General features: G+C 46.7%; 1 protein-coding gene across 2 annotated transcripts; it reads right to left on the reverse strand.

Annotated features, from left to right (window-relative positions):
• Positions 1–28: 28 nt before the first annotated feature.
• Positions 29–17,730, reverse strand: LOC109893441 (zinc finger protein Gfi-1b). Of its 2 annotated transcripts, XM_020486672.2 has the most exons (7): positions 17,566–17,730; positions 4,649–8,920; positions 2,622–2,932; positions 2,244–2,416; positions 1,775–1,918; positions 1,496–1,661; positions 29–1,016 (listed from the first exon to the last, which is right to left on the reverse strand). In XM_020486672.2, exons 3-7 carry the CDS (start codon positions 2,923–2,925, stop codon positions 820–822), a joined length of 984 nt encoding a protein of 327 aa, XP_020342261.1. In that variant the 5' UTR covers positions 2,926–2,932; positions 4,649–8,920; positions 17,566–17,730; the 3' UTR covers positions 29–819. The 2 variants fall into 2 exon arrangements, with proteins under 2 accessions (XP_020342261.1, XP_031683550.1); XM_031827690.1 differs by having other exon boundaries at positions 2,622–8,920.
• Between the last annotated feature and the right edge of the window lie 3,953 nt (positions 17,731–21,683).

Genomic DNA, 21,683 nt, shown 5'->3' on the forward strand with positions numbered 1-21,683 from the left:
AGAACAATGAATGAAGCCCCAGAAATTCTAAACTTAAACAGAGTATTTATTTTTAATCTAAATCCCTTTTTATATATACTCATGCTGACCAGGCTGTGACACTGAAAATATACAGTCACATTGTCTCGCCATAATTGTGGAGCATCACTTCAACATAATCATTGTCTCTCTCTCTGCTCGTACTGCTGTCATGTTCCCCATGGGCTGGATGTATATTATTATGCCCTTGGGTGGGCTGCCACAGTGAAGTGAAAATGGCAGCTTCATTCATACACCAACAATGGGAGCTACAATTGCAACGGCTCTCTGAGGAAAATTGACAATTACAGTGGGAAATAGGGGTTTGCTTTGTCACTCTACAAACCACATTTTTTTAAATAATCCGTAGCGTTAAAGCGTGACTGACATTTAAACGCAACGTCTCCGTGTTGGCGAAGACAGCATTCGTGGTAAATGTTGCATATGTTGGCTCAATCGAAAATTATCTTTACATTTCAACTGGCTACAACGCTGATCTTCTGCGCTAATAATGGAATCCAGCTCGTACACTATATATGACATTGCTAGAGATGTTAAAGTGATCAGGTCCCCTCAAGGCACTATCCAAACGGTCAACCTGAAAAGCTGTGAGCGAAAGCAAATCCACAAAAACAAATGCCCAAATAACTTGAACATAAGTAATGTGCTTAGCCTCAGTCACTGATCAAAGTACCATATAAAAATGGAACTGCAAATACCAGTCAACAATCTATACAAAGCACTCATTCTTGTGCTACATACAGTACTTATGTAATACAAATCTCCATTATACCCGTGGCCTCAGCTCTGTGTGTACACGCTGCTATGGACACATTGTGTCTCCTGGTGGCGCTGTAGGTCCAGTCTGCGCTGGAATTTGCTTTGGCAGTGCGTGCAGCTGAAGGGCCAGTAGCTGCTGTGTTTACGGCTGTGGGTAATGAGGTTGGAGCTCTGGCTGAAGGCCTTGCCACACACCTGGCACACATGGGGCTTCTCACCTGAGACAGACAGGGACAGACAGCAGGACATGACATAGAATTCAAGAAGAGAGATTCTCTGTGACAGCAGCCAGTGTGCAGGGCAGAATCCTAACTTCAGATGTACGCAACCTTTGCACAATGTGTATGTCAGTTGTACTATAATGTACACACACCAGCTGACCTATGTTCAAGTCACACTATGCTCATTTGTGTATGTGTCCTTACAGTGTACCTCACCGCACCTCAAATGAAATCAAATATATTTGTATTGGTCACATACACATGGTTAGCAGATGTTAATGCAAGTGTAGCGAAATGCTTGTGCTTCTAGTTCCAACAGTGCAGTAATATCCAATAAGTAATCTAACAATTCCCCAACAACTACCTAATGGACACAAATCTAAAGGGATGGAATAAGAATATGTACATATGAATATATGTAAGAGCGGCATAGGCTAGATGCAATAGATGGTATAAGATACAGTATAAACATATACCTGTGTGTATGAAGGTGTGTTTCTTCATGTCTGACTTCTGGTGGAACCTCTTGCCACAGTACTGGCAGGGGTAGGGCCTGGTGTCAGAGTGGATGAGCAGATGGGTGGACAGGGTGGAGGAGCGCTTGAATACCTTCCCACACTCCTTACAGCTATAGCTACGCTCCTGGAACACACACATTCACAGAGATGTGGTCAGGATTTTGCCATTTAGTATTTTTATATAGTTTGTGTTGGGAAGTGGAGAGACCTCCACCAATGTACTTCTGCCGGATATACCTTTGGTCTTCCGTACGTGCCCAGGGCTTGTTTGAACTCGTAGGGGTGCTCTGGGGCTTTGGCTGACGTGGCCAATGGGACTGCATGCACGCATGTACGTGACCTGAGTAAATGAGTCTTCAGTACAGCTCCTGAGTACAAGACCTGAGAAAAGAGAAAGCTAAGAGTAACAGCAGATGTAGCTCATACTCCCAGAGATGCCAACCATCTTCAACACAATTACCCCTCACAGCCTCAATTCTCACACCAAACAAATCTGTTGTTATGTCATTTTCTGACATGTCACAGAGCCCTGTCGAGTACATTTTTCACCACTCTACTAAACACCAAACAGTATCTCATTTACTCTATTTTAGTCATGCCTGAAGGTGTTTGCATGGTTTGGAACCACACACTTTTGGTTGATACACCCTACAAGGGCGAGATTCTGATTATATTGTAATTCCTGACCCTTGCTGGTTCTTCTTACCTTTTCACAGAGGGGGCATGGGCTGGTGGAATTGAGGTCCATATGTGTCCTGTGGCTCAGTAAGACATGGACCAGTTTCTCCAGCTCCCTCTCTCTGTCAGGGCCCCGGGGCCAGTGTGGGTACCAGGGCAGGGCAGACTCGGAAGGCTCCACACCATCGGACCCTTGGGTTTCTGTGGAGTAAGTGGCATACTAGTAGATTGAGTTTGAAATAAAGATATTTGATAAAGATAGTTATGACAATCAAATTGAGGCAACTTGAAGTGTTTAATGCGATGCAATACAAATAAATACAAATATCTACAATATCTATATCTACTTATTTATTATTTATAATAAATAGAGTGTAGAGCCATAAAGTCAGGATCCGTCGGATACCTGCAGACCTGCTGATCCAGAGGTCAGCTGGCGAGGTGCTGTGTGGTCTGGTTACCATGGCGTCCCAGCTAGGACAGGGGTAGTCCAGGGTGTCCTTGACTTCTGACCCTGAGCACAGGTTGCCCTGGTCCTCCTGGAAGGGGCTCCGATGTGGGGACCTTACTTCCCGCCACGGCCTGTTCTGCCTGTCGTGATGATTTGTATGAGGTTGTGGCTGGTCAGGGTTTGTGTGTCTGGTGCCTTTAGAGAAGCAAGGGGGATGAGACCCTGGTCTCTTACTCTTGACCAGGAATGAGCGAGGCATGACAGAGCTGAGGCAAGGGGAAGGTGCAGAGCGTGAGAGAGATAAATACCACAGAACAGACAAGTGATGAGGGGTCATTTGAAATTTACTCACAACTTAATGACAGATTCTTTGACAAAGTGTTCCTCTGTACTAAAGAACAACAACGAACTAATATTATTTATAGATTTTTTATTTCATTTTTCTACAAATACCAATGCCCTAAAGACATACATTGAGTATACCAAACAACACCAACAACACCTTCCTAATATTGAGTTGCACTCAATTCGTCGGGGCATGGAATCTATAAGGTGTGGAAAGCGTCCCACAGGAATGCTGGCCCATGTTGACTCCAATGCTTCCCACAATTGTGTCCTTTAGGTAGTGGACCAATCTTGATACACACAGGAAACTGTTGAGTGTGAAAAACCCAGTAGCCTTGCAGTACTTTACACAACCGGTGCACCGGTCCTTCTACCATACCCTGTTCAAAGGCACTTAAATGTTTTGTCTTGTCCATTCACCCTCTGAATGGCACATATAAACAATCCATGTCTCAATTATCTCATGGCTTCTTTAACCTGTCTCCTCCCCTTCATCTACACTGATTGAAGTGACATCGTTAAGGGATCATAGCTTTCACCTGGATTTACCTGGTCACTCTACTGTATGTCATGAAAAAAGAACATGTTCCTAATATTTTGTACACTCAGTATATTTATCCACAGAATCATTCACCTCACTTATAGAATTTCTGGAGAATGTGAAATGTGTTTGGATCGTAATGACATTTTGCTGCAATTAAGTAATGGACATAAAATAGTTTGATATATAAATATGTGTTTCTACAGAGATAGCGAAATGAGAGATAATACATTTTTTGATAACATTAACTTTCATTAATGAATTTTCCACGTAATGAAACATAGTCATTCACCAAATTTTTGAATAATATATTATCTCTAAAAATTGCTTTGTGAAAATATACAGATTGGCACACATTTACACACATCACACTTATAGTAAGCTGTAATGTCACTCATGTTGCTCTGAGTTAGTATTCCTTATCTTCGTATGTAAATGTGAAACACACACACCTGTTGATAAATATTCAGTTAAAATGCCAAAGCCTGTGGTTTGGGTACGAAATGCATCATGGCCACCTGCACACTGGTTAAAAAACCCATTTCAAAAGCAGTTCTTTCTCTGAGGACTACCAGACTCCGGCATTGTTTTAAAGTCAAGCAATTCAAACTGAAATCTCACGATCTGTTGTGATATATACATTTTGAGCTTTTTACTAAATAGATCTACGTCTCTATAAGTTTTCAAACGTTTCTAAATATGACATATGTAACCAAATCATTCATAAAATAGCATACAATCCTACCATATAATGCAATCAAATTACAAATCCAACATATTTCCTTTGCAATTCTCCCAATGATATTCACAATTCTACACATTATCAGAATATATTTTTTACCATTGATCACCTAGCTGTATATTAATAAACGACACAAACTTTTGCAAAAACAATAACCTATTTTGGTCAGTTTTCAGTCAAGCTCAATCCTAAAAATATCTAATATGTTTTATTGCTCGTCAGTTAAATGTATTAAAATGATTCATATCTGTACTGAATTGATCCTCAAATTCAATAAAAATCATGCTAAACATTAAACACCAATCTCATATTATAAAGTTGAAATCTGGAGAGAGGCTGAATTCTTTAACTTACCACTTGTATGCACAGTTGAATCTGGAGTGGTTGCTATCTCTTTGGTGTCAGTAACATCCCCTTTTCTTTACCCCCTCACCCATTAACTGATGACATGACAGAAAACAATTGATTTGGTTTGATTTTGAAGCAGTTGCTGAACAAAGGATTGTGGGAAAGCTCAACAACAAAAAAAACACCAGCCAACCTTTACAGTGCATTCAAAGTCTATACCTCAGCATACAATTCAAAGCATTTACCTAAAGGCTAGAAATTAAAAATGTTAATCTGTTAAACTCATACTGTAACATTAATTTATTCTAATCTACACCAGAGATTTTCTAATCAGAAATAGTCTATCAGCTAGATAAACTGTTTTCCTTGTTTTCGTTTTTGATTGAATAAAACAAATCTGATATTCCCAGTTGTTAACCAACTTCTGTAATGGATACATGTGCTCGGTGTTCAGCTTGTTGTTCGCATCCTGCCTGTTGTCTTACCTCTAGAGAGGACTGATCCTGCTACCGTACACAAGAAGGACCAAGCACATATCCAAACCTGTCCATCTTGGTCTGAGAGTCAATGTTCTATGCTACTGAGTCACAGGTAACTTGGAGATACCGGTAGCAAACAGCCTGACTGAGGGTAGGAAGTGTGTACATTAAGGTCACTTGATTGTGCTTAAATACCTTAGTCTCACGTACAAATAGGGACCTTACTTTAACCATGTAATCTTGCTATGGGAGATTATTGACACACACATCACTGGTGTCTATGCAGTGTGGAATGTGTATAATTACACAACCCACACAACTCTCTTCCTGTGACTGAGGTAATTTAGGAAATAGAGAAAATAGAAACACTCTCCCACACTAGAACAAAGGTTAAAAGAGCTGCTAGAAGATGACAGGATTTTACTAATCAAGTGAAGTCAAGAAGTGAGATGGCAAAGATAACTGTATTACAGCTGATATCCATTGAATTACAGAGAAACTACATTGGAGATCACTGTATGACTCAGCACATGACACCTTAGATTGAAACAGGTCAGAGGCCCTCAGAAAAGCCTCAATTAATTGTGGCATGGATTCTACAAGGTGTCGAAAGTGTTTCACAAGGATGCTGGCCCATGTTGACTCTCATGTGGACCATTCTTGATACACACGGGAAACTGCTTCAAAAACCCAGCAGCGTTGCACTTCTTGACGGAAGCCGGTGCGCCTGGCACCTACTACCATACCCCATTCAAAGGCACTTAAATATTTAGTCTTGCCCTTTCACTCTCTGAATTTCACACGTACACAATCCATGTCTCACCTGTCTCTAGACTTAAAAATCCTTCTTTAACCTGTCTCCTCCTCGTCATCTACACTAATTGAAGTGGATTTAACATGTGACATCAATAAGAGATCATAGCTTTCACCTGGATTCACCTGGTCAGTCTATGTCATTGAAAGAGCAGGTGTTCTTAATGTTTTTTACACTCATTGTATTGTATCCTGTGAGCAGCAGACAGTGGAGTTGAGTGTACCACTGCCTTGATGTTCTGGAGTGGAGCTTGGCAGAGCGCTGTGGTTACTGTGGCGGGGGGCTGGCAGCCTTCTCCCCAGGGTTTCAGGGAGTGCAGGCGAGGGGGGGGCAGGTTGTTGAGACGGGGTGGTAGGCTCGGTGGGTTTGTGTCTCGTCTCTGATGGGGGGGGTTCAGGGGCTTCTCTTCCTACATCCGTCCCTCTGCTCCCCTGCTGCTGCTCCTGTCTTTCTAGGAACCTGAATCTTGGGGTCTGAGGTGGAGGGGTTTAGGGAGGGGGGAGGGGGTTATGGCTGGTTGGCATTTAGTGTACTTTTCCTTTCTTTGTTTTTGTCTCACCTGTTCTGCTTTCCACTGTGATATGTTCCCTTGCGTTCAAGTATGCTCCTGGCTCTGAGCTCCAATGAAGCAGTCTGTATAAGGCTTGGTTATGAAATCAGCATCACAAGCACGAATGAAGCGACAGGTGAGGATGCAAACACAAGACTCTCTCTGGTCAGAGAGCGACCTGGGGTTGGACTCAACCAGTGAATACACTGGAATCCCCCTCATTTATCACAACTGAGCAAATTTTCCATCATGGCTCCCAATCTTGTTGGAAGGATATGTGCCTAGTAGAGAGTACGTGGCTGAAAACCTACTGCTCAACTCCCAGTGTGTTACATCTGCTCCTGCCACGCCCTCTACTGCTCATCCTGTGTCTCCTTGACCTGCCACTACTCCCCCAATGCTCTCTCTCTCTCTCTCTCTCTCTCTCTCTCTCTCTCTCTCTCCCTCTCTCTCTCTGTGATTGTGTGGTCAGAGACAGGTGTGCTGGAGTCAGAGCAGATCCCCACCAGCTGCAACCTGTTCCATAATCAAGACCTCTACAAATATTCAGCCCTGCCACTTCTACGCTGCCAGATTGTAATCTCTGCTCAGTCAGTCTACGTTTCTAGACGTTTGTTCCTGTTTAGATCCTGTTATCCTGTTGTGCCTGTTTTCCCTTGCCCGCTCTCACTCTGGTCCCTGTCTCCAGTCCCACATCAATCCTGCTACCCTGTCCTGGATCTCCCACTCTACTGCTCCCTTGGATTCCCCTCCGGACCTGCTTACCATGTCCCAACACCTCTCGCTCCAGCCTCAGCCTCCGCACCTGGTTTCCTGCAACCTGCCCGAGTTTCCCCTGGCCTGCGCTCCATCTTCCCCGTGTTTCAATAAATACCTTGGTTACCTCATCCCAGTCTCCTCGTCCTCGTCTGCTCTTGGGTTCACCTGTTCCGCTCCGTGAAACAGTATGATCTGGCCAGAGAGATGAACTCAGCAGACTCAGATCCTCTCCACCAAACCCTCGCCGGCCAAGGCGCACTGCTCGAGCAACATCACCAAGCCCTGAAAACCCTTCTGGAGCACGTCACAGAGTTTTCATGGAGCCTTTTGGACCTGCAGGGCCGAACTTTCGCCCAGAGCCCACAACCAGCCCCTGGTTCTTCTCCTCTGCTCCGTGAGCCGTTTGTTCCGTCCCCCGAGCGTTACGATGGCAACCTTGCGGCTTGCAGAGCCTTTTTGGTACAATGTTTACTGTTATACAAGCAACAGCCCTACGCTTATGCTAGCGAACGGGCCAAGATTTCCTTCCTGATTGGGAGCCTCTGTGGAGCAGAGCTTTCTTGGGCCACAACTGTGTGGGAGAAACTGTCCCACTTCTGCTCCTCCTGCTCCAGGTTCACGGAGGTGATGAGGAGAGTCTTCGACCACCCTGTCTGCGGTAAGGATGCCGCTAAGCAACTCCTGTCCCTCCGTCAAGGCTCCCATAGTGTTGCTGAGATGGCGATTGAGTTTTGCACCCTCGCCGCTGAGAGCAGCTGGAATGAGTAGGCCCTTCAGCGAGCATTCCAGAACGCTCTCACCGAGACCATAAAGGATGAGTTGGTGTCCAGCCTGATGGAATCGAGGAGCTCATTTCTCTCACCATCTGCATTGACAACCATCTCCGTGAGCGTCGGAGAGAAAGGGCAGAGCCCGAACCCATGCAGCTCGACCAGGCCCATCTCTCTCCTAAAGAGAGGCAGCTGCGAATCAGCAGTAGGAGCTGCCTATACTGTGGCCAGGTTTGTCACTTTGTCTCCACTTGTTCACTGCAGCGAAGCAAAAGGGGGTGGCTCAGCAGTTGTGGGGGATATACTGTTGAGCCAAATCGGCGGTCCATCTCCTCAGACCTTTGCTAGATGGCACGCTCGTGTGGCAAAGCCAGGCTTTTCCTCTGCCTGCCCTCATCGACTCGGGTGCCGACGAGAGTTTGTTGTCATCGAGTTGGGCCTGGACACTGTTCCACTCGATTCACCCCTCGATGCCATCGCTCTCAATGGACAGCTCCTCGCCCGTGTCAGTGAGAGAACCGTCCTGCGTGTCTCTGGGAATCACCAGGAAAGGATCAGTCTCACTTAATCGACTGCCCTCACTCTCCCCTGGTTCTTGGCCATCCTTGGTTAAAGCTGCACATGTTACGATGAGCGAAGAGGGGGAACCCAAGAGCGGACTCAACAGAGGAAACCGGGATGAATGCACAAAATGTTTATTGAACACAGAAAATGGGGAGTGCAGAACCGGGGCAGCTCAGATGAGTTGCAATAACCAGGAGTGTAGAGTGAGGTTGGAGTTGACAGCGTGGAACAGGGGAACAGGTCCTGAGGGGAATCCAATGTGATGGTCGTGAGTAATATCCAGAGCAAGGTGGTTGGTGTTCAGATGTCGACCAGGAGACAGGAGCCAGAGACAGGACAGTACTGCAAGGAGAGGACAAAATTATGTAAGACAGGGAGCAAGCACTGTAGAGCAACCAGGATCTTGAGCTAAGACAAAAGGCTAGAATCATTACTGACTGATCAGATATTACGATCTGGCAGCATGGAGATGGCAGGAATGAGTTTATGTAGAGGTCTTGATAATGGGACAATATGCAGCCTGTAGGGATTTGCTCTGACTCCAGCACACCTGTCTCCAACCACACAATCACACCAAGAGAGAGAGGGAAAGAGAGAGAGAGAGAGAGAGAGAGAGAGAGGGAGAGGGAGAGGGAGAGGGAGAGAGGGAGAGAGGGAGAGGGAGAGATAATACAGGGGAAGAACAGAAGGTTATGACAACATCGGATGGACACCAGAGGGCATAGTGGGAGCAGATGTGACAGCACAATCCACAGATCGACTTGACCGCTGGAAAGGTAACCACTTGGAGTTAATTTTGTCACTCGAATTGTCTACATTCTGCCCTTGCCACGCCCTGTCGCTGCCGCCTCATCGGCCGTACGACCTCCAGCCTTGAGCTCCTCCACTGTAGCCTGTTGTATAACATCTCTCGCCCCGAGCAAGAGGCTATGGAGGGGTACATTCAGGATTCCCTGGCTGCAGGACATGTCAGGCCTTCTTCCTCTCTGGTAGGGGCTGGCTTTTTCTTTGTAAAGAAAAAGGATGGTTCACTGAGGACGTGCATAGACTTCCGTGGGCTGAATAATGTCACTGTGAAGAACAAGTATCCCTTGACAATCATCAGTTCTGCTTTTGCCCCCCTCCATGGTGCCACAGCGTTCACTAAACTCGACCTCCGGAATGCCTACCACCTTGTCCACATCAGAGAGGGGGATGAGTGGAGAACGGTGTTCACTAGGACACTTTGAGTATTTGGTCTCACTCCTGCCTTTTTCCAAAGACTGGTTAATTATGTTCAGAGGGATGTGATTGGACGCTTAGTTTTTGTCTATGTGGACGACATTTACATTTTTTTCTAAGGATCCTGAGGCTCACCAGCAACACGTTCGCCAAGTTCTCCAACGGCTGTTGGAGAATAAGCTTTTTGTTAAAGCTGAGAAATGTGATTTTCATGCTTCCTCTATGTCCTTCCTGGGTTACATTATTGCACAGGGACAGTTACGGATGGACCCTGCCAAGGTCAGGGCAGTCACAGAGTGGCTCGAATCTGAAGCAGCTACAGCGCTTCCTGGCGTTTGCACATTTTGACATCGGTAACCGGTAACTCCTGGCAGTGAAGCTAGCTCTTGAGGAATGGCGTCACTGACTGGAGGGCTCGGCCCTCCCTTTCATTGTGTGGAGGGACTACAAAAACCTTTCCTACATCCAGACCACTAAACGTCTGAACTCCCGGCAAGCCAGGAGGGCATTATTGTTTGGGAGATTCAACTATACACTCACTTATCACCCCAGATCTAGTAATACCAAGCCAGACGCCCTCTCCCGCCAGTTCACCGCCGACAACATAGGTTCCTGAGCCAGAGACCATTGTGCCATTCACCTGCATCGTTGCCGCCGTCTCCTGGGAGATCTAATCCCGTATTTGCCCGGCTCAGCAGAACCAGCCTGACCCAGGTAACATTCCTAGAAAGGCTCTGTTTGTTCCAAATTCAGTTCGCTCTGAAGTTCTTCACCCTGGTATGAACCGGACTCTCGCCTTCCTGCATCAGTGGTTTTGGTGGCCCACTATGGAGAGAGAGGTCCGGGAGTTCGTCTCAGCCTGCTCGGTCTGTGCCCAGAACAAAACCTCCACTAAACCCACTTCCGGTCTGCTTCGCCCTCTTCCCATACCCAGTTGCCCCTGGTCACAAATAGCTCGGGACTTCGTCACTGGCCTTTCCCTATCCGTAGAGGGGGGGGGGGGGTACTGTTACATCTGCTTCTGCCACGCCCTCTACTGTTCATCCTGTGTCTCCTTGACCTTCCATCTTTTTCTCTCACTTGCTCTGTCTCTCTCCACTAATCCAAACTTGAGGCTGTGGATGAAGTTAGCTCGGCCTACAGAGGTATATAAACCCCTGAGGATAGGGGTTTAATGCAGCTTCACAAAGTCTTTTCTCTTGTTGACCATCCAAACCTCCATACAGTTGAAGTCGGATGCTTACATACACCTTAGCCAAACACATTATAGCTCGGTTTTTCACAATTACTGACATTAAATCCTAGTAGAAATTCCTTGTCTTTGGTCAGTTAGGATCACCACTTTATTTTAAGAATGTGAAATGTCAGAATAATAGTAGAGAGAATGATTTATTTCAGCTTTTATTTCTTTCATCATCTTCCCAGTGGGTCAGAAATGTACATACACTACCAAATTAGTATTTGGTAGCATTGCCTTTAAAACTTCTTAGGGATAGGGGGCAATATTTTCACGTACGGATGAAAAGCGTGCCCAAAGTAAACTGCCTGTTACACAGGCCCAGAAGCTAGGATACGCATATGATTGGTGTATTTGGATAGAAAACACTCTAAAGTTTCCAAAACTGTTAGAATAATGTCTGTGAGTATACAACCGTCCACCCGGCTCCTTCGGGCCATGAGAAGGTGTCCGCCCTCGTCTCATGTCTCTCAGGGAAGGCCCTGGAGCAGTCTTCAACCACCCGCCCGAGGGTAGAGCGGCGGGTGAACGTCTTTTTCATCTCAGGCAGGGGACGAGGAGCACCCAGGAGTTCGCTAGGGACTTTCGGACTCTTGCCGCCGGCGCAGGATGGAACAACAGGGCCCTGATTGACCACTTACGCTGCAGTTTGCGCGAGGACGTCCGTTGGGACTTGGCCTGCAGGGACACCACCCTCACCTTCGACCAGCTGGTGGACCTGTCCATTCGGCTGGATAACCTGCTGGCCACCTGCAGAAGTTCAGACAGGGGTCTGTAGGTTATATCCCCCAGCACCACTCCTCCAATGACCATGGAGCTGGGAGGTGCTGCTCTCAGGGAGACCGGAGGAGATACTGTCTCGTGCATCATCTGTGGCCGCAGAGGTCACACTGAAGGTCGGTGTCAGGTTGGTTCCTCTGGGGGTCGAGGCAGCAGGCAGGGCGCTCTGGCGTCACCCTAGGTGTGTTGCACACATGTTTTTGTTTGTTACTTTTCCTGAGTTTTTTCCGCATTCCCATTATAAGGCTCTCGTCGATTCAGGCGCAGCTGGGAATTTAAAGACAGATCATTCGCCCATAGTTTAGGGATCCCCATCGTTCCAGTGGCTATGCCCTTCCCAGTTCGGGTCTTAGACAGTCGACCATTAGGGTCAAGGTTGATTAGGGAGGCCACCGCTCCTCTGGGCATGGTGATGCAGGGGGGTCACGCGGAGAGAATCCGTCTCTTCCTCATTGACTCTCCTACGTTTCCCGTGATGCTAGGCCTACCCTGGTTAGCTTGTCATGACCCCACTGTTTCATGGCAACAGAGGGCGCTCACAGGGTGGTCGTGAGAGTGCTCGGGGAGGTGTTTAGGGGTTTCCGTTGGTGCTACTACGGTGGAAAGTCCAGACCAGGTCTCCACCGTGAACATTCCCCCCGAAAATGCCGATTTGACTCTCGCCTTCTCCAAGAAGAAGGCGACTCAATTACCACCCCATCGACAGGGGGATTGTGCGATAAATCTCCTGGTAGACGCCGCACTTCCCAGAAGTCACATGTATCCTTTGTCACAGTCAGAGACGGCGGCTAGGGAAACATATGTCTCCGAATCCCTGCGTCAGGGGTACATTCGGTCCTCCACTTCACCCGCCTCCTCAAGTTTCTTTTTTTGTGAAGAAGAAGGAGGGAGGTCTGCACCTGTGTATTTACTATCGAGGCCTAAATCAGATCACTGTGAGGTCCAGTTACCCGCTACCTCTTATCGCCACTGTGATTGAGTCAATACACAGGGCACGCTTCTTCACCAAACTAGATCTCAGGAGCGCTTACAACCTGGTGCGTATCAGGGAGGGAGACAGTTCAGTTCGACCTCAGGGCATTATGAGTACCTCGTCATGCCGTACGGGTTGATGAATGCTCCATCAGTCTTCCAAGCCTTTGTAGATTAGATTTTCAGGGACCGGCACGGGCAGGGTGTAGTGGTGTATAGTGATGATATTCTGATATACTCCGCTACACGTGCCAAGCATGTGTCCCTGGTACGTAGGGTGCTTGGTCGACTGTTGGAGCATGACCTTTACGTCAAGGCTGAGAAATGCCTGTTCTTCCAACATTCCGTCTCCTTCCTAGGGTACCGCATTTCCACCTCAGGGGTGGAGATGGAGAGTGACCGCATTTCAGCTGTGTGTAATTGGCCAACTCCCACAACGGTAAAGGAGGTACAGCGGTTTCTAGGGTTTGCCAATTACTACTGGAGGTTTATCTGGGGTTTTGGTCAGGTAGCGGCTCCCATTACCTCACTGCTGAAGGGGGGACCGGCACGTTTGCAGTGGTCGGCTGAGGCGGACAGGGCTTTTGGTCACCTGAGGGCTATGTTTACTTCGGCTCCCGTGCTGGCCCATCCGCATCCCTCTTTGGCGTTCATAGTGGAGGTGGACGCGTCCAAGGCTGGGATAGGAGCCGTGCTCTCTCAGCACTCGGGTACGCCACCGAGCGAAACTATGACGTCGGGGACCGGGGGCTGTTGGCTGTTGTCAAGCCTTTGAAGGCATGGAGACATTGGCTTTAGGAGGCTAAACAACCTTTTCTCATCTGGACTGACCACCGCAATCTGGAGTACATCCATGCAGCGAGGAGACTGAACCCTCGCCAGGCAAGGTGGGCCATGTTTTTCACCCGTTTTGTTTCACCCTTTCTTACAGACCAGGTTCCCCGAACATTAAGGCAGATGCACTGTCCCGGCTGTATGACACAGAAGAGCGGCCCATGGATCCCACCCTCATACTCCCGGCCTCCTGCCTGGTGGCACTGGTAGTGTGGGAGCTGGACGCGGACCTTGAGTAGGCGTTAAGTGCAGAGCCCACTCCCCTCCAGCGTCCCGCTGGGCGTCTGCACGTTCCGTCTGCTGTCTGTGACCGGCTGATCTATTGGGCCCACACGTCACCCTCCTCTGGTCATCCAGGCATCGGTCGGACAGTGCGCTGTCTGAGTGGGAAGTACTGGTGGCCCACTTTGGCTAAGGACGTGAGGGTTTATGTTTCCTCCTGCTCGGTGTGCGCCCAGTGTAAGGCTCCTAGGCACCTGGCCAAAGGTAAGCTACACCCCTTGCCTGTTCCACATCAGCCTTGGTCGCACCTGTCAGTGGATTTCCTTACAGGCCTTCCTCCCTCAAAGGGTAACACCACGATCCTGGTCGTTGTGGACCGTTTTTCTAAATCCTGTCGTCTCCTCCATTGGCCTGGTCTCCCTACGGCCTTACAGCCTGTGGAGGCATTGTTTACACACGTCTTCCAGCACTACGGGGTGCCTGAGGACATAGTGTCTGATCGGGGTCCCCAGTTCACTTCGAGGGTCTGGAGGGTGTTCATGGAACGTCTGGGGGTCTTGATCAGCCTTACCTCTGGTTTTCACCCTGAGAGTAATGGGCAGGTGGAGAGAGTTAACCAGGATGTGGGTAGGTTTCTGAGGTCTTATTGCCAGGACCGGCCGGGGGAGTGGGCGGCGTTTGTGCCCTGGGCAGAGATGGCCCAGAACTCGCTCCGCCACTCCTCCACTAACCTCTCCCCCTTCCAGTGTGTACTGGTGTATCAGCCAGTTCTGGCTCCTTGGCATCAGAGACAGACCGTGGCTCCTGTGTTGGACGACTGGTTCCGGTGCGCGGAGGAGACATGGGACGCCGCCCATGTTCATCGTCAGCGCGCCGTGCTGTGCCAGAAAGCCAGTACAGACCATCACCACAGTGAGGCCCCGGTGCGAACACCGGGTTTGGCTCTCGACCCGCAACCTGCCCCTCCGCCTGCCCGGCCGGAAGCTGGGTCCGCAGTTTGTGGGGCCATTTAAAGTCCTGAGGAGACTGAACGATGTGAGTTATAGGTTACAGCTTCCCCCCAATTACCGTATTATTCCTTCGTTCCATGTGTCTCTCCTCAGGCCGGTGGTGGCTGGCCCGCTCAAGGAGTCTGAGGTGCGGGAGGTTCCTCCACCCCCTTTGGACATCGAGGGGGCCCCAGCGTACTCCGTTCGTTCCATACTGGATTCGAGGCGTCGGGCGAGGGGCCTTCAATACCTCCTGGACTGGGAGGGGTATGGTCCGGAGGAGAGATGCTGGGTTCCGGTGGAGGACGTGTTGAACCCTTCAATTCTACGGGAGTTTCACCGTCTCTGTCTGGATCGCTCTGCACCTCACCCTCCGGGTCGTCCCCGAGGCCGGTGTCGACGTGCTGCTGGAGCCGCGTGTCAAGGGGGGGGTGAGATACTGTCACGACTTCCACTGAAGTCGGTCCCTCTCCTTGTTCGGGCAGCGGTCTTCTAACCATCGCCGATCCACCTTTCATTTTCCATTTGTTTTGTCTTGTTTTCCCCACACACCTGGTATGCATTCCCTCGTGTATTTAACCTTCTGCTCCCCCCATGTCTGTGTGTGTACTTGTTTATTATCAGGTTGGGACTCTTCCGGCTGGTTTACGCCGGGTTATATTTTACACCCGTGCTTTTTGACAGCCTGTACTTTGTACCTTGTTATTTTTGTACTTACTGCTGCCTCACTTGTTCTGAGTCCAATTATTTTTGTGACGCGTTTGCGTTCTATTCATATATTGCCTCAATAAAGTGCCTTGTCCACTCATCTCTGCTCTCCTGCGCCTGACTTCCAATGCACCAGCTACACTCACACCTTGACACCATGATGTGAATACTTGCGTACTATTGTTTGTACAGATGAACATGGTATCTTCAGGCATTTGGAAATTGCTCCCAAGGATGAACCAGACTTGTGGAGGTCTACAATTTTGTTTCTGGGGTCTTGGCTGATTTCTTTTAATTTTGCCATGATGTCAAGCAAAGAGGCACTGAGTTTGAAGGTAGGCCTTGAACTACATCCACAGGTATTACCTCCAATTGACTCAAATGAAGCTTCTAAAGCCATGGCATCATTTTCTGTTATTTTCCAAGCTGTTTAAAGGCACAGTCAACTTAGTGTATGTAAACTTTTGACCCACTGGAATTGTGATACAGTGAGTTATAAATGAAATAATCTGTCTGAAAACAATTGTTGGAAAAATTACTTGTGTCATGCACAAAGTAGATGTCCTAACCAACTTGCCAAAACTATAGCTATATGTGTTTTAATGACTCCAACCTAAGTGTATGTAAACTTCCGACTTCAACTGTACGTACCTTCTCGAGATGGTGAGTAACACCTGTCCTCACTTTCTGACTCTGTCTCTTTCTCTGTCTCTGTGTGTGTGGGTGGAGACAGGTGTGCTGGAGTCATAATCAAGACCTCTACAAATACTCAGCCCTGCCACTTCCACGCTGCCAGATCGTAATCTCTGCTCAGTCAGTCTACGTTTCCAACCGTTTGTTCCTGTTTAGATCCTGTTGTGCCTGTTTTCCCTCTCCTGACGCGGTTTTCCTCTCCTCTACAGTTCTGCCCGCTCTGACTCTGGTCCCTGTCTCCAGTCCCACGTCTCATCAGTCCTGCTACTCTGTCCTAGATCCCCCACTCTACTGCTCCCTTGGATTCTCATCTGGACCTGCTTACCCTGTCCCAACAACTCTCTCTCCAGCCTCAGCCTCTGCACCTGGTTTCCTGCAACTACCTTGGTTACCTCATCCCAGTCTCCTCGTCTGAGTCTGCTCTTGGGTTCACCTGTTCTGCTCTGCGTAACACTGCGGTTCACTGCTGCAAATGTATATTCCCACATAGCCCTCCCAAACCGGCAAGAATATGAAATATGCTTTTTCTCAAACAACCCCCTACTCCAGTTTCACCGCAAAGCAAATGTACATGAGCAGAATTGGAGTGACTGGGAAGTGGAGTCCGCATTCAACGTGGATGAGAAGACTATAATGGTAATTTTTGGACAGGAGGAGTCCTGACCATGACATAGAACTGTATCTGCAACAATAATGCACTCTCCTTCAGCTTGCCTTAAAACCAGTATGTTATGGGCTAAGGAGGTACAAGGTCCAGACCAAGAGAGGAACAGATGGTGAAGCTGTAGAGATATCCAACAACATCATGCTGGGGCCACACAGCTGCAGAATCTTCTGCCCAGGACAGACCACCCGCTGTCTGTAAAGCCAGTGACCACCAGTTGAAGGATTGCAAGACTGTCAAGTTATGGAGAGGCAGTGAGTTCAGCCACAAGTCCAGAGAGTGCACGAATGAAAGCAAGTGAACACTCTGCAATGGTGATGGGCACACCTACTTCAACTGTCCACAAGCCTACAGCAACAGAGCAAAGGATGGTGGAAGGGGAGCAGAACCTGAAGCTCAACCACTAACTCAGCCAGCAGACAAGCCCGATGACCTCCAGATCCCTCCCTCCCTCCCCTAACAAGCTGAGCAGCAGAGCAGTGAGGAGGAGGAGGACTAGGGAGCAGAGAGAGTTGAGGAAGAAGGGGACAAAGGAGGGGAGAGAGTTGAGGAAGAAGGGGACAAGGGAGCGGAGAGAGGTGAGGAAGAAGGGGACAAGGGAGCGGAGAGAGGTGAGGAAGAAGGGGACAAGTTAACAGAGAGAAGTAAAGAGTGAAACAACACGAACCCGAGTGCAACAGCCAGTCTTGCAGTCAGTCTGACAGCACACCAGAGAACAAGTGACGAGGAGAACGTTGACAGCTTTGAGTCCGCCAGTGAAGAGCCATCCTAAGACTCTCCCCATCTTGATGACACAGGTCCTTCAGCAGTCAGGTCCACTCAAATGGAAGCTCATGATGACGACCCACCAAACCATGCCAGTAGTCCGGCCACCTCCCACCTCCCTCCCTGGTGGCTACCCACCTCTAATTTAAAAAAACTGCTCTAAATGAGTACCCTAAAATAGACTGCATACAAGCAAAACTTAATCAATAATTACAGGACTTTTTATTATCAGTATTTATTATGATTATATCTAATGACCAACAAATGTAAGTATTTTCTAAATGTGTGCCTTCTATTTTGCTATGTGTATTTAAAAGTATTGTCAACTCATGAATTGTATTAATTATTGTTTGAAAATAGATACTTAATTAAGATTATATTAAAACTAAAAAAGCAAAAAGATATGATGCAAAACAACTTGTCTGTATCTAATAAACAAGAAAATAAACAGTATTTTTTTTCTATAGCTGGGTGTGGGGCAAGATAAGCGAGTGCTGGGCCCAGCCCAATGTCACTGACTATTGTGGTTTTAACACATCAACCAGAGATGGCCTTAAGCTCTCCCAAAGACACAAACACATGAATACATACACACACATACCACACGTTATTGTGCATCTGCAAGCAGGCAAAGTCCAATGCAAACAGGCAAAGTCACATACACATGTGCATGCATACAGTGCACACACTCACAAACGTGAACAGTCCCACACAGCATATAGTCACACAGGCTACACCATTCAGGACACACTCTAGAAGACATACAAACAGTAAAACAGTAGGCGTTTTCACACTTGCACATTTTCTCTGCATGGGGCAACCACAGAAGGAAATTATCTAATGAAAAAAAAACACCTTTCGCTGATAGTAACAAGGAGTCCAAATTTGCCTCACTAATCACACATTACCACACATTAATCAATAAAACATATCCAACAAATGAACATGCAAAGAGAGTAAGAGGGAGAGAGAAGGAGATGGTCAGAGGGCTGCCGTCAGCAGTAGGCCATGACTACAGCTGGCTGTGTGTATCTCTATATATGTGGTTGGTTGGTGGCTGTGGTTTCAGTCAGGGGGCTGGGTGTACTTTCTCATGGCCCACATCTTCTTTTTCTCTGTCACCAACAGGACTCGCTCCCCCACCCACCCATCTCACACATTAATTTCCCCTCTTTCTCTCTCTCTCACATTGCATGGCAAAGGGTGAGAAGGTGAGTGAGAGGACAGGAGCTTGTGACTACTCTAGATTTAGAGAACAACAAAAAAACGACCCGTGCTATAAAAATAGATTACATTCGTTGAAGAGGTCTCCTGGCCACACCCACTACCAGACAACTCTTGACACATCTATGTGTCGTGGCTGCTCTGTAGCTCTGCCTTCCTGTTATATTCTCTCTCTCCAAATCTTTCTTCATGGCATTTGACTCTGTTTCTAGTCTTGTGTATATGGCCTAGAAGCCTATCACGTGATGCTACTCTCCCTCTTACTATGAAAGGATAGTGGGAGGTCAGGGGGTGTGAGAACTCTGAAACTCTATGGTACCCAAGGCATTCATACCTCCCTGTACACTACATTACAGTATAATAACCTAACACCACCACCACATGGAAATTTAATGTATCCTAATTTGTTTAGCATTTATCATCTGTCATGCTGTAGATGAGTGAAGAGGAGGTGACTGCTCTGCGTGGTCCCATCTTAACACTTCCCCTCATTCACAGCTAAGATATCAGTCATAGTGTTAAAAAGCACTTGTCTCAATGTCACCAATCTCGCTAATCTTGATCCAGCAAAAGTGTTATGAGATGATAAAAAGGCACTTATATTTTGGGCCTTGATGGTAGTAAAACGATGTACAGTACATTCAGAAAGTGTTCACACCCCTTGACTTTTTCAACCTTTTGTTGTGTGACAGCCTGCATATAAAATGGATTACAGTGGTATTTTGTGTCACTGATTTACACACAAGACCCCATAATGTCAAAGTGGAATTATGTTTTTAGATATTTTTTAAACATGAATTAAAAATGAAAAGCTGTAATGTCTTGAGTCAATAAGTATTCAACCTCTTTGTTATGGCAAGCCTTCATACGTTCAGGAATAATAAGTTGCATAGACTCAGTCCGTGTGCAATAATAGTGTTTAACATATTTGTCAATGACTACCTCATCTCTGTACCCCACACATACAATTATCTGTAAGGTCCCTCAGTCGAGCAATGAATTTCAAGGACAGATTCAACCACAAAGGCCAGGGAGGTTTTCCAAAAAGGGCACCTATTGGTAGATGGATTTAAAAAAGCAGACACTGAATATCTCTTTGAGCTTGGTGAAGTTGTTAATTACACTTTGGATGGTGTATCAATACACCCAGTCACTACAAAGATACAGGCGTACTTCCCAACTCAGTTTCCGGAGAGGACGGAAACCGCTCAGGGATTTCACCATTAGGCCAATGACTTTAAAACAGTTACAGAGCTTAATTGCTGTGATATGAGAAAACTGAGGATGGATCAACAACATTGTAGTTACTCCACAATACTAACCTAAATGACAGAATATATTCCAAATATTCCAAGACATGCATCCTGTTTGCAACAAGGCACTAAAGTAATACTGGAAACAATGTGGCAAATACATTTAAGTTTTGTCTAAATACAAAGACTAATGTTTTGGGCAACTACAACACAACACAACACATTACTAAGTACCACTCTCCATAGTTTCAAGCATGGTGGTGGCTGCATCATGTTATGAGAATGCTTGTCATCGCAAGGACTAGGGAGTTTTTTAAGATAAAATTAAATGGAATAGAGCTAAGCACAGGCAAAATCCTAGAGGAAAACTGGGTTCCGTCTAAATTCCAACAGACAGAGAGAGACAAATTCACCTTTCAACAGGACAATAACCTAAAACACAAGGCCAAATATACACCAGAGTTGCTTAACAAGACAACACTGAATGTTCCTGAGTGACCTAGTTACAGTTTTGACTTAAATCAACTTGAAAATCTATGGCAAGACTTGAAAATGGCTGTCTAGCAATGATCAACAACAAACTTGACAGAGCTTGAAGTATTTTAAAAAGAATAATAGGCAGATATTGTACAATCCAGGTGTACAAAGCTCTTATAGACTTACCCAGGGGGTTGAATACTTATCTAATCAATATATATTTGTTTTTTGTTTTCCATAATTTGTTTTGAAAAAGTTATCATTTTTCTTCCACTTTGAAATTACACAGTATTTTGTGTAGATCATTAACAAAAAAATGACAATTAAATAAATGTTAAGCCCACTTTGTAGCACAACAAAATGTAAAAGAGATAAAGGCACTGTATCCCTGTATTCTAAACTCTGATGGAGTGGATCTCTATGTGTATGAAGGGACTGTTGTTTTGGCCAGGTGACTCGGGTCTCTGTTCTCTACCCCACATTGATGTTGAATGTGATATGTACGAATTGTAATATATTTCCTTCTAAAATAAAACATTATATAAAAAAAACTCTGATGGAGGGAAGTCCATTTACTGACACTCATACTCACAAGTGCACTCAAGCACTCACACACACACCCAAACACACGGGGTGGACGTGTGAAGCCTGTCACACACACCACACCCAAAACAACAGTCCCTCTGCCTCACACACATGAATAAGCAAACACAAACAAATAGCCAACACACCAAATAAACAGAGTATTTTGTATTCAACTGACTTTGCAGGTTTGTATAGAGACAATATCAACAACAGAAATATCCTGAATTTGGGTGGGCATTCTAGTGTTCTATTTCTTTGTTGGCCGGGTATGGTTCCCAATCAGAGGCAGCTGTCTATCGTTGTCTCTGATCGGGAATCATACTTAGGCAGCCTGTTTTCCACCCTTGTTTGTGGGAGCTTGTCTTTGTATAGTTGCTGTTTAGCGCTACAGAGCTTTACGTTCATTACGTGTTTTTTGGTGTCATTTGAAAATAAAGAAAAATGTATGCCTAACACGCTGCACCTTGGTCTCCTTCCAACG

Source organism: Oncorhynchus kisutch, linkage group LG6 (genome assembly GCF_002021735.2).
Source record: "Oncorhynchus kisutch isolate 150728-3 linkage group LG6, Okis_V2, whole genome shotgun sequence".
NCBI lineage: Eukaryota > Metazoa > Chordata > Actinopteri > Salmoniformes > Salmonidae > Oncorhynchus > Oncorhynchus kisutch.

Coding starts and splice junctions, on each gene's coding strand:
- LOC109893441 (XM_031827690.1), bottom strand. CDS start 3,003: ATGACCCCTCATCACTTGTCTGTTCTGTGGTATTTATCTCTCTCACGC. Junction 1,919..2,243: donor CATGCCCCCTCTGTGAAAAG/GTAAGAAGAACC, acceptor CTCTTTTCTCAG/GTCTTGTACTCAGGAGCTGT. Junction 1,017..1,495: donor ACACACCTTCATACACACAG/GTATATGTTTAT, acceptor TGTCTGTCTCAG/GTGAGAAGCCCCATGTGTGC.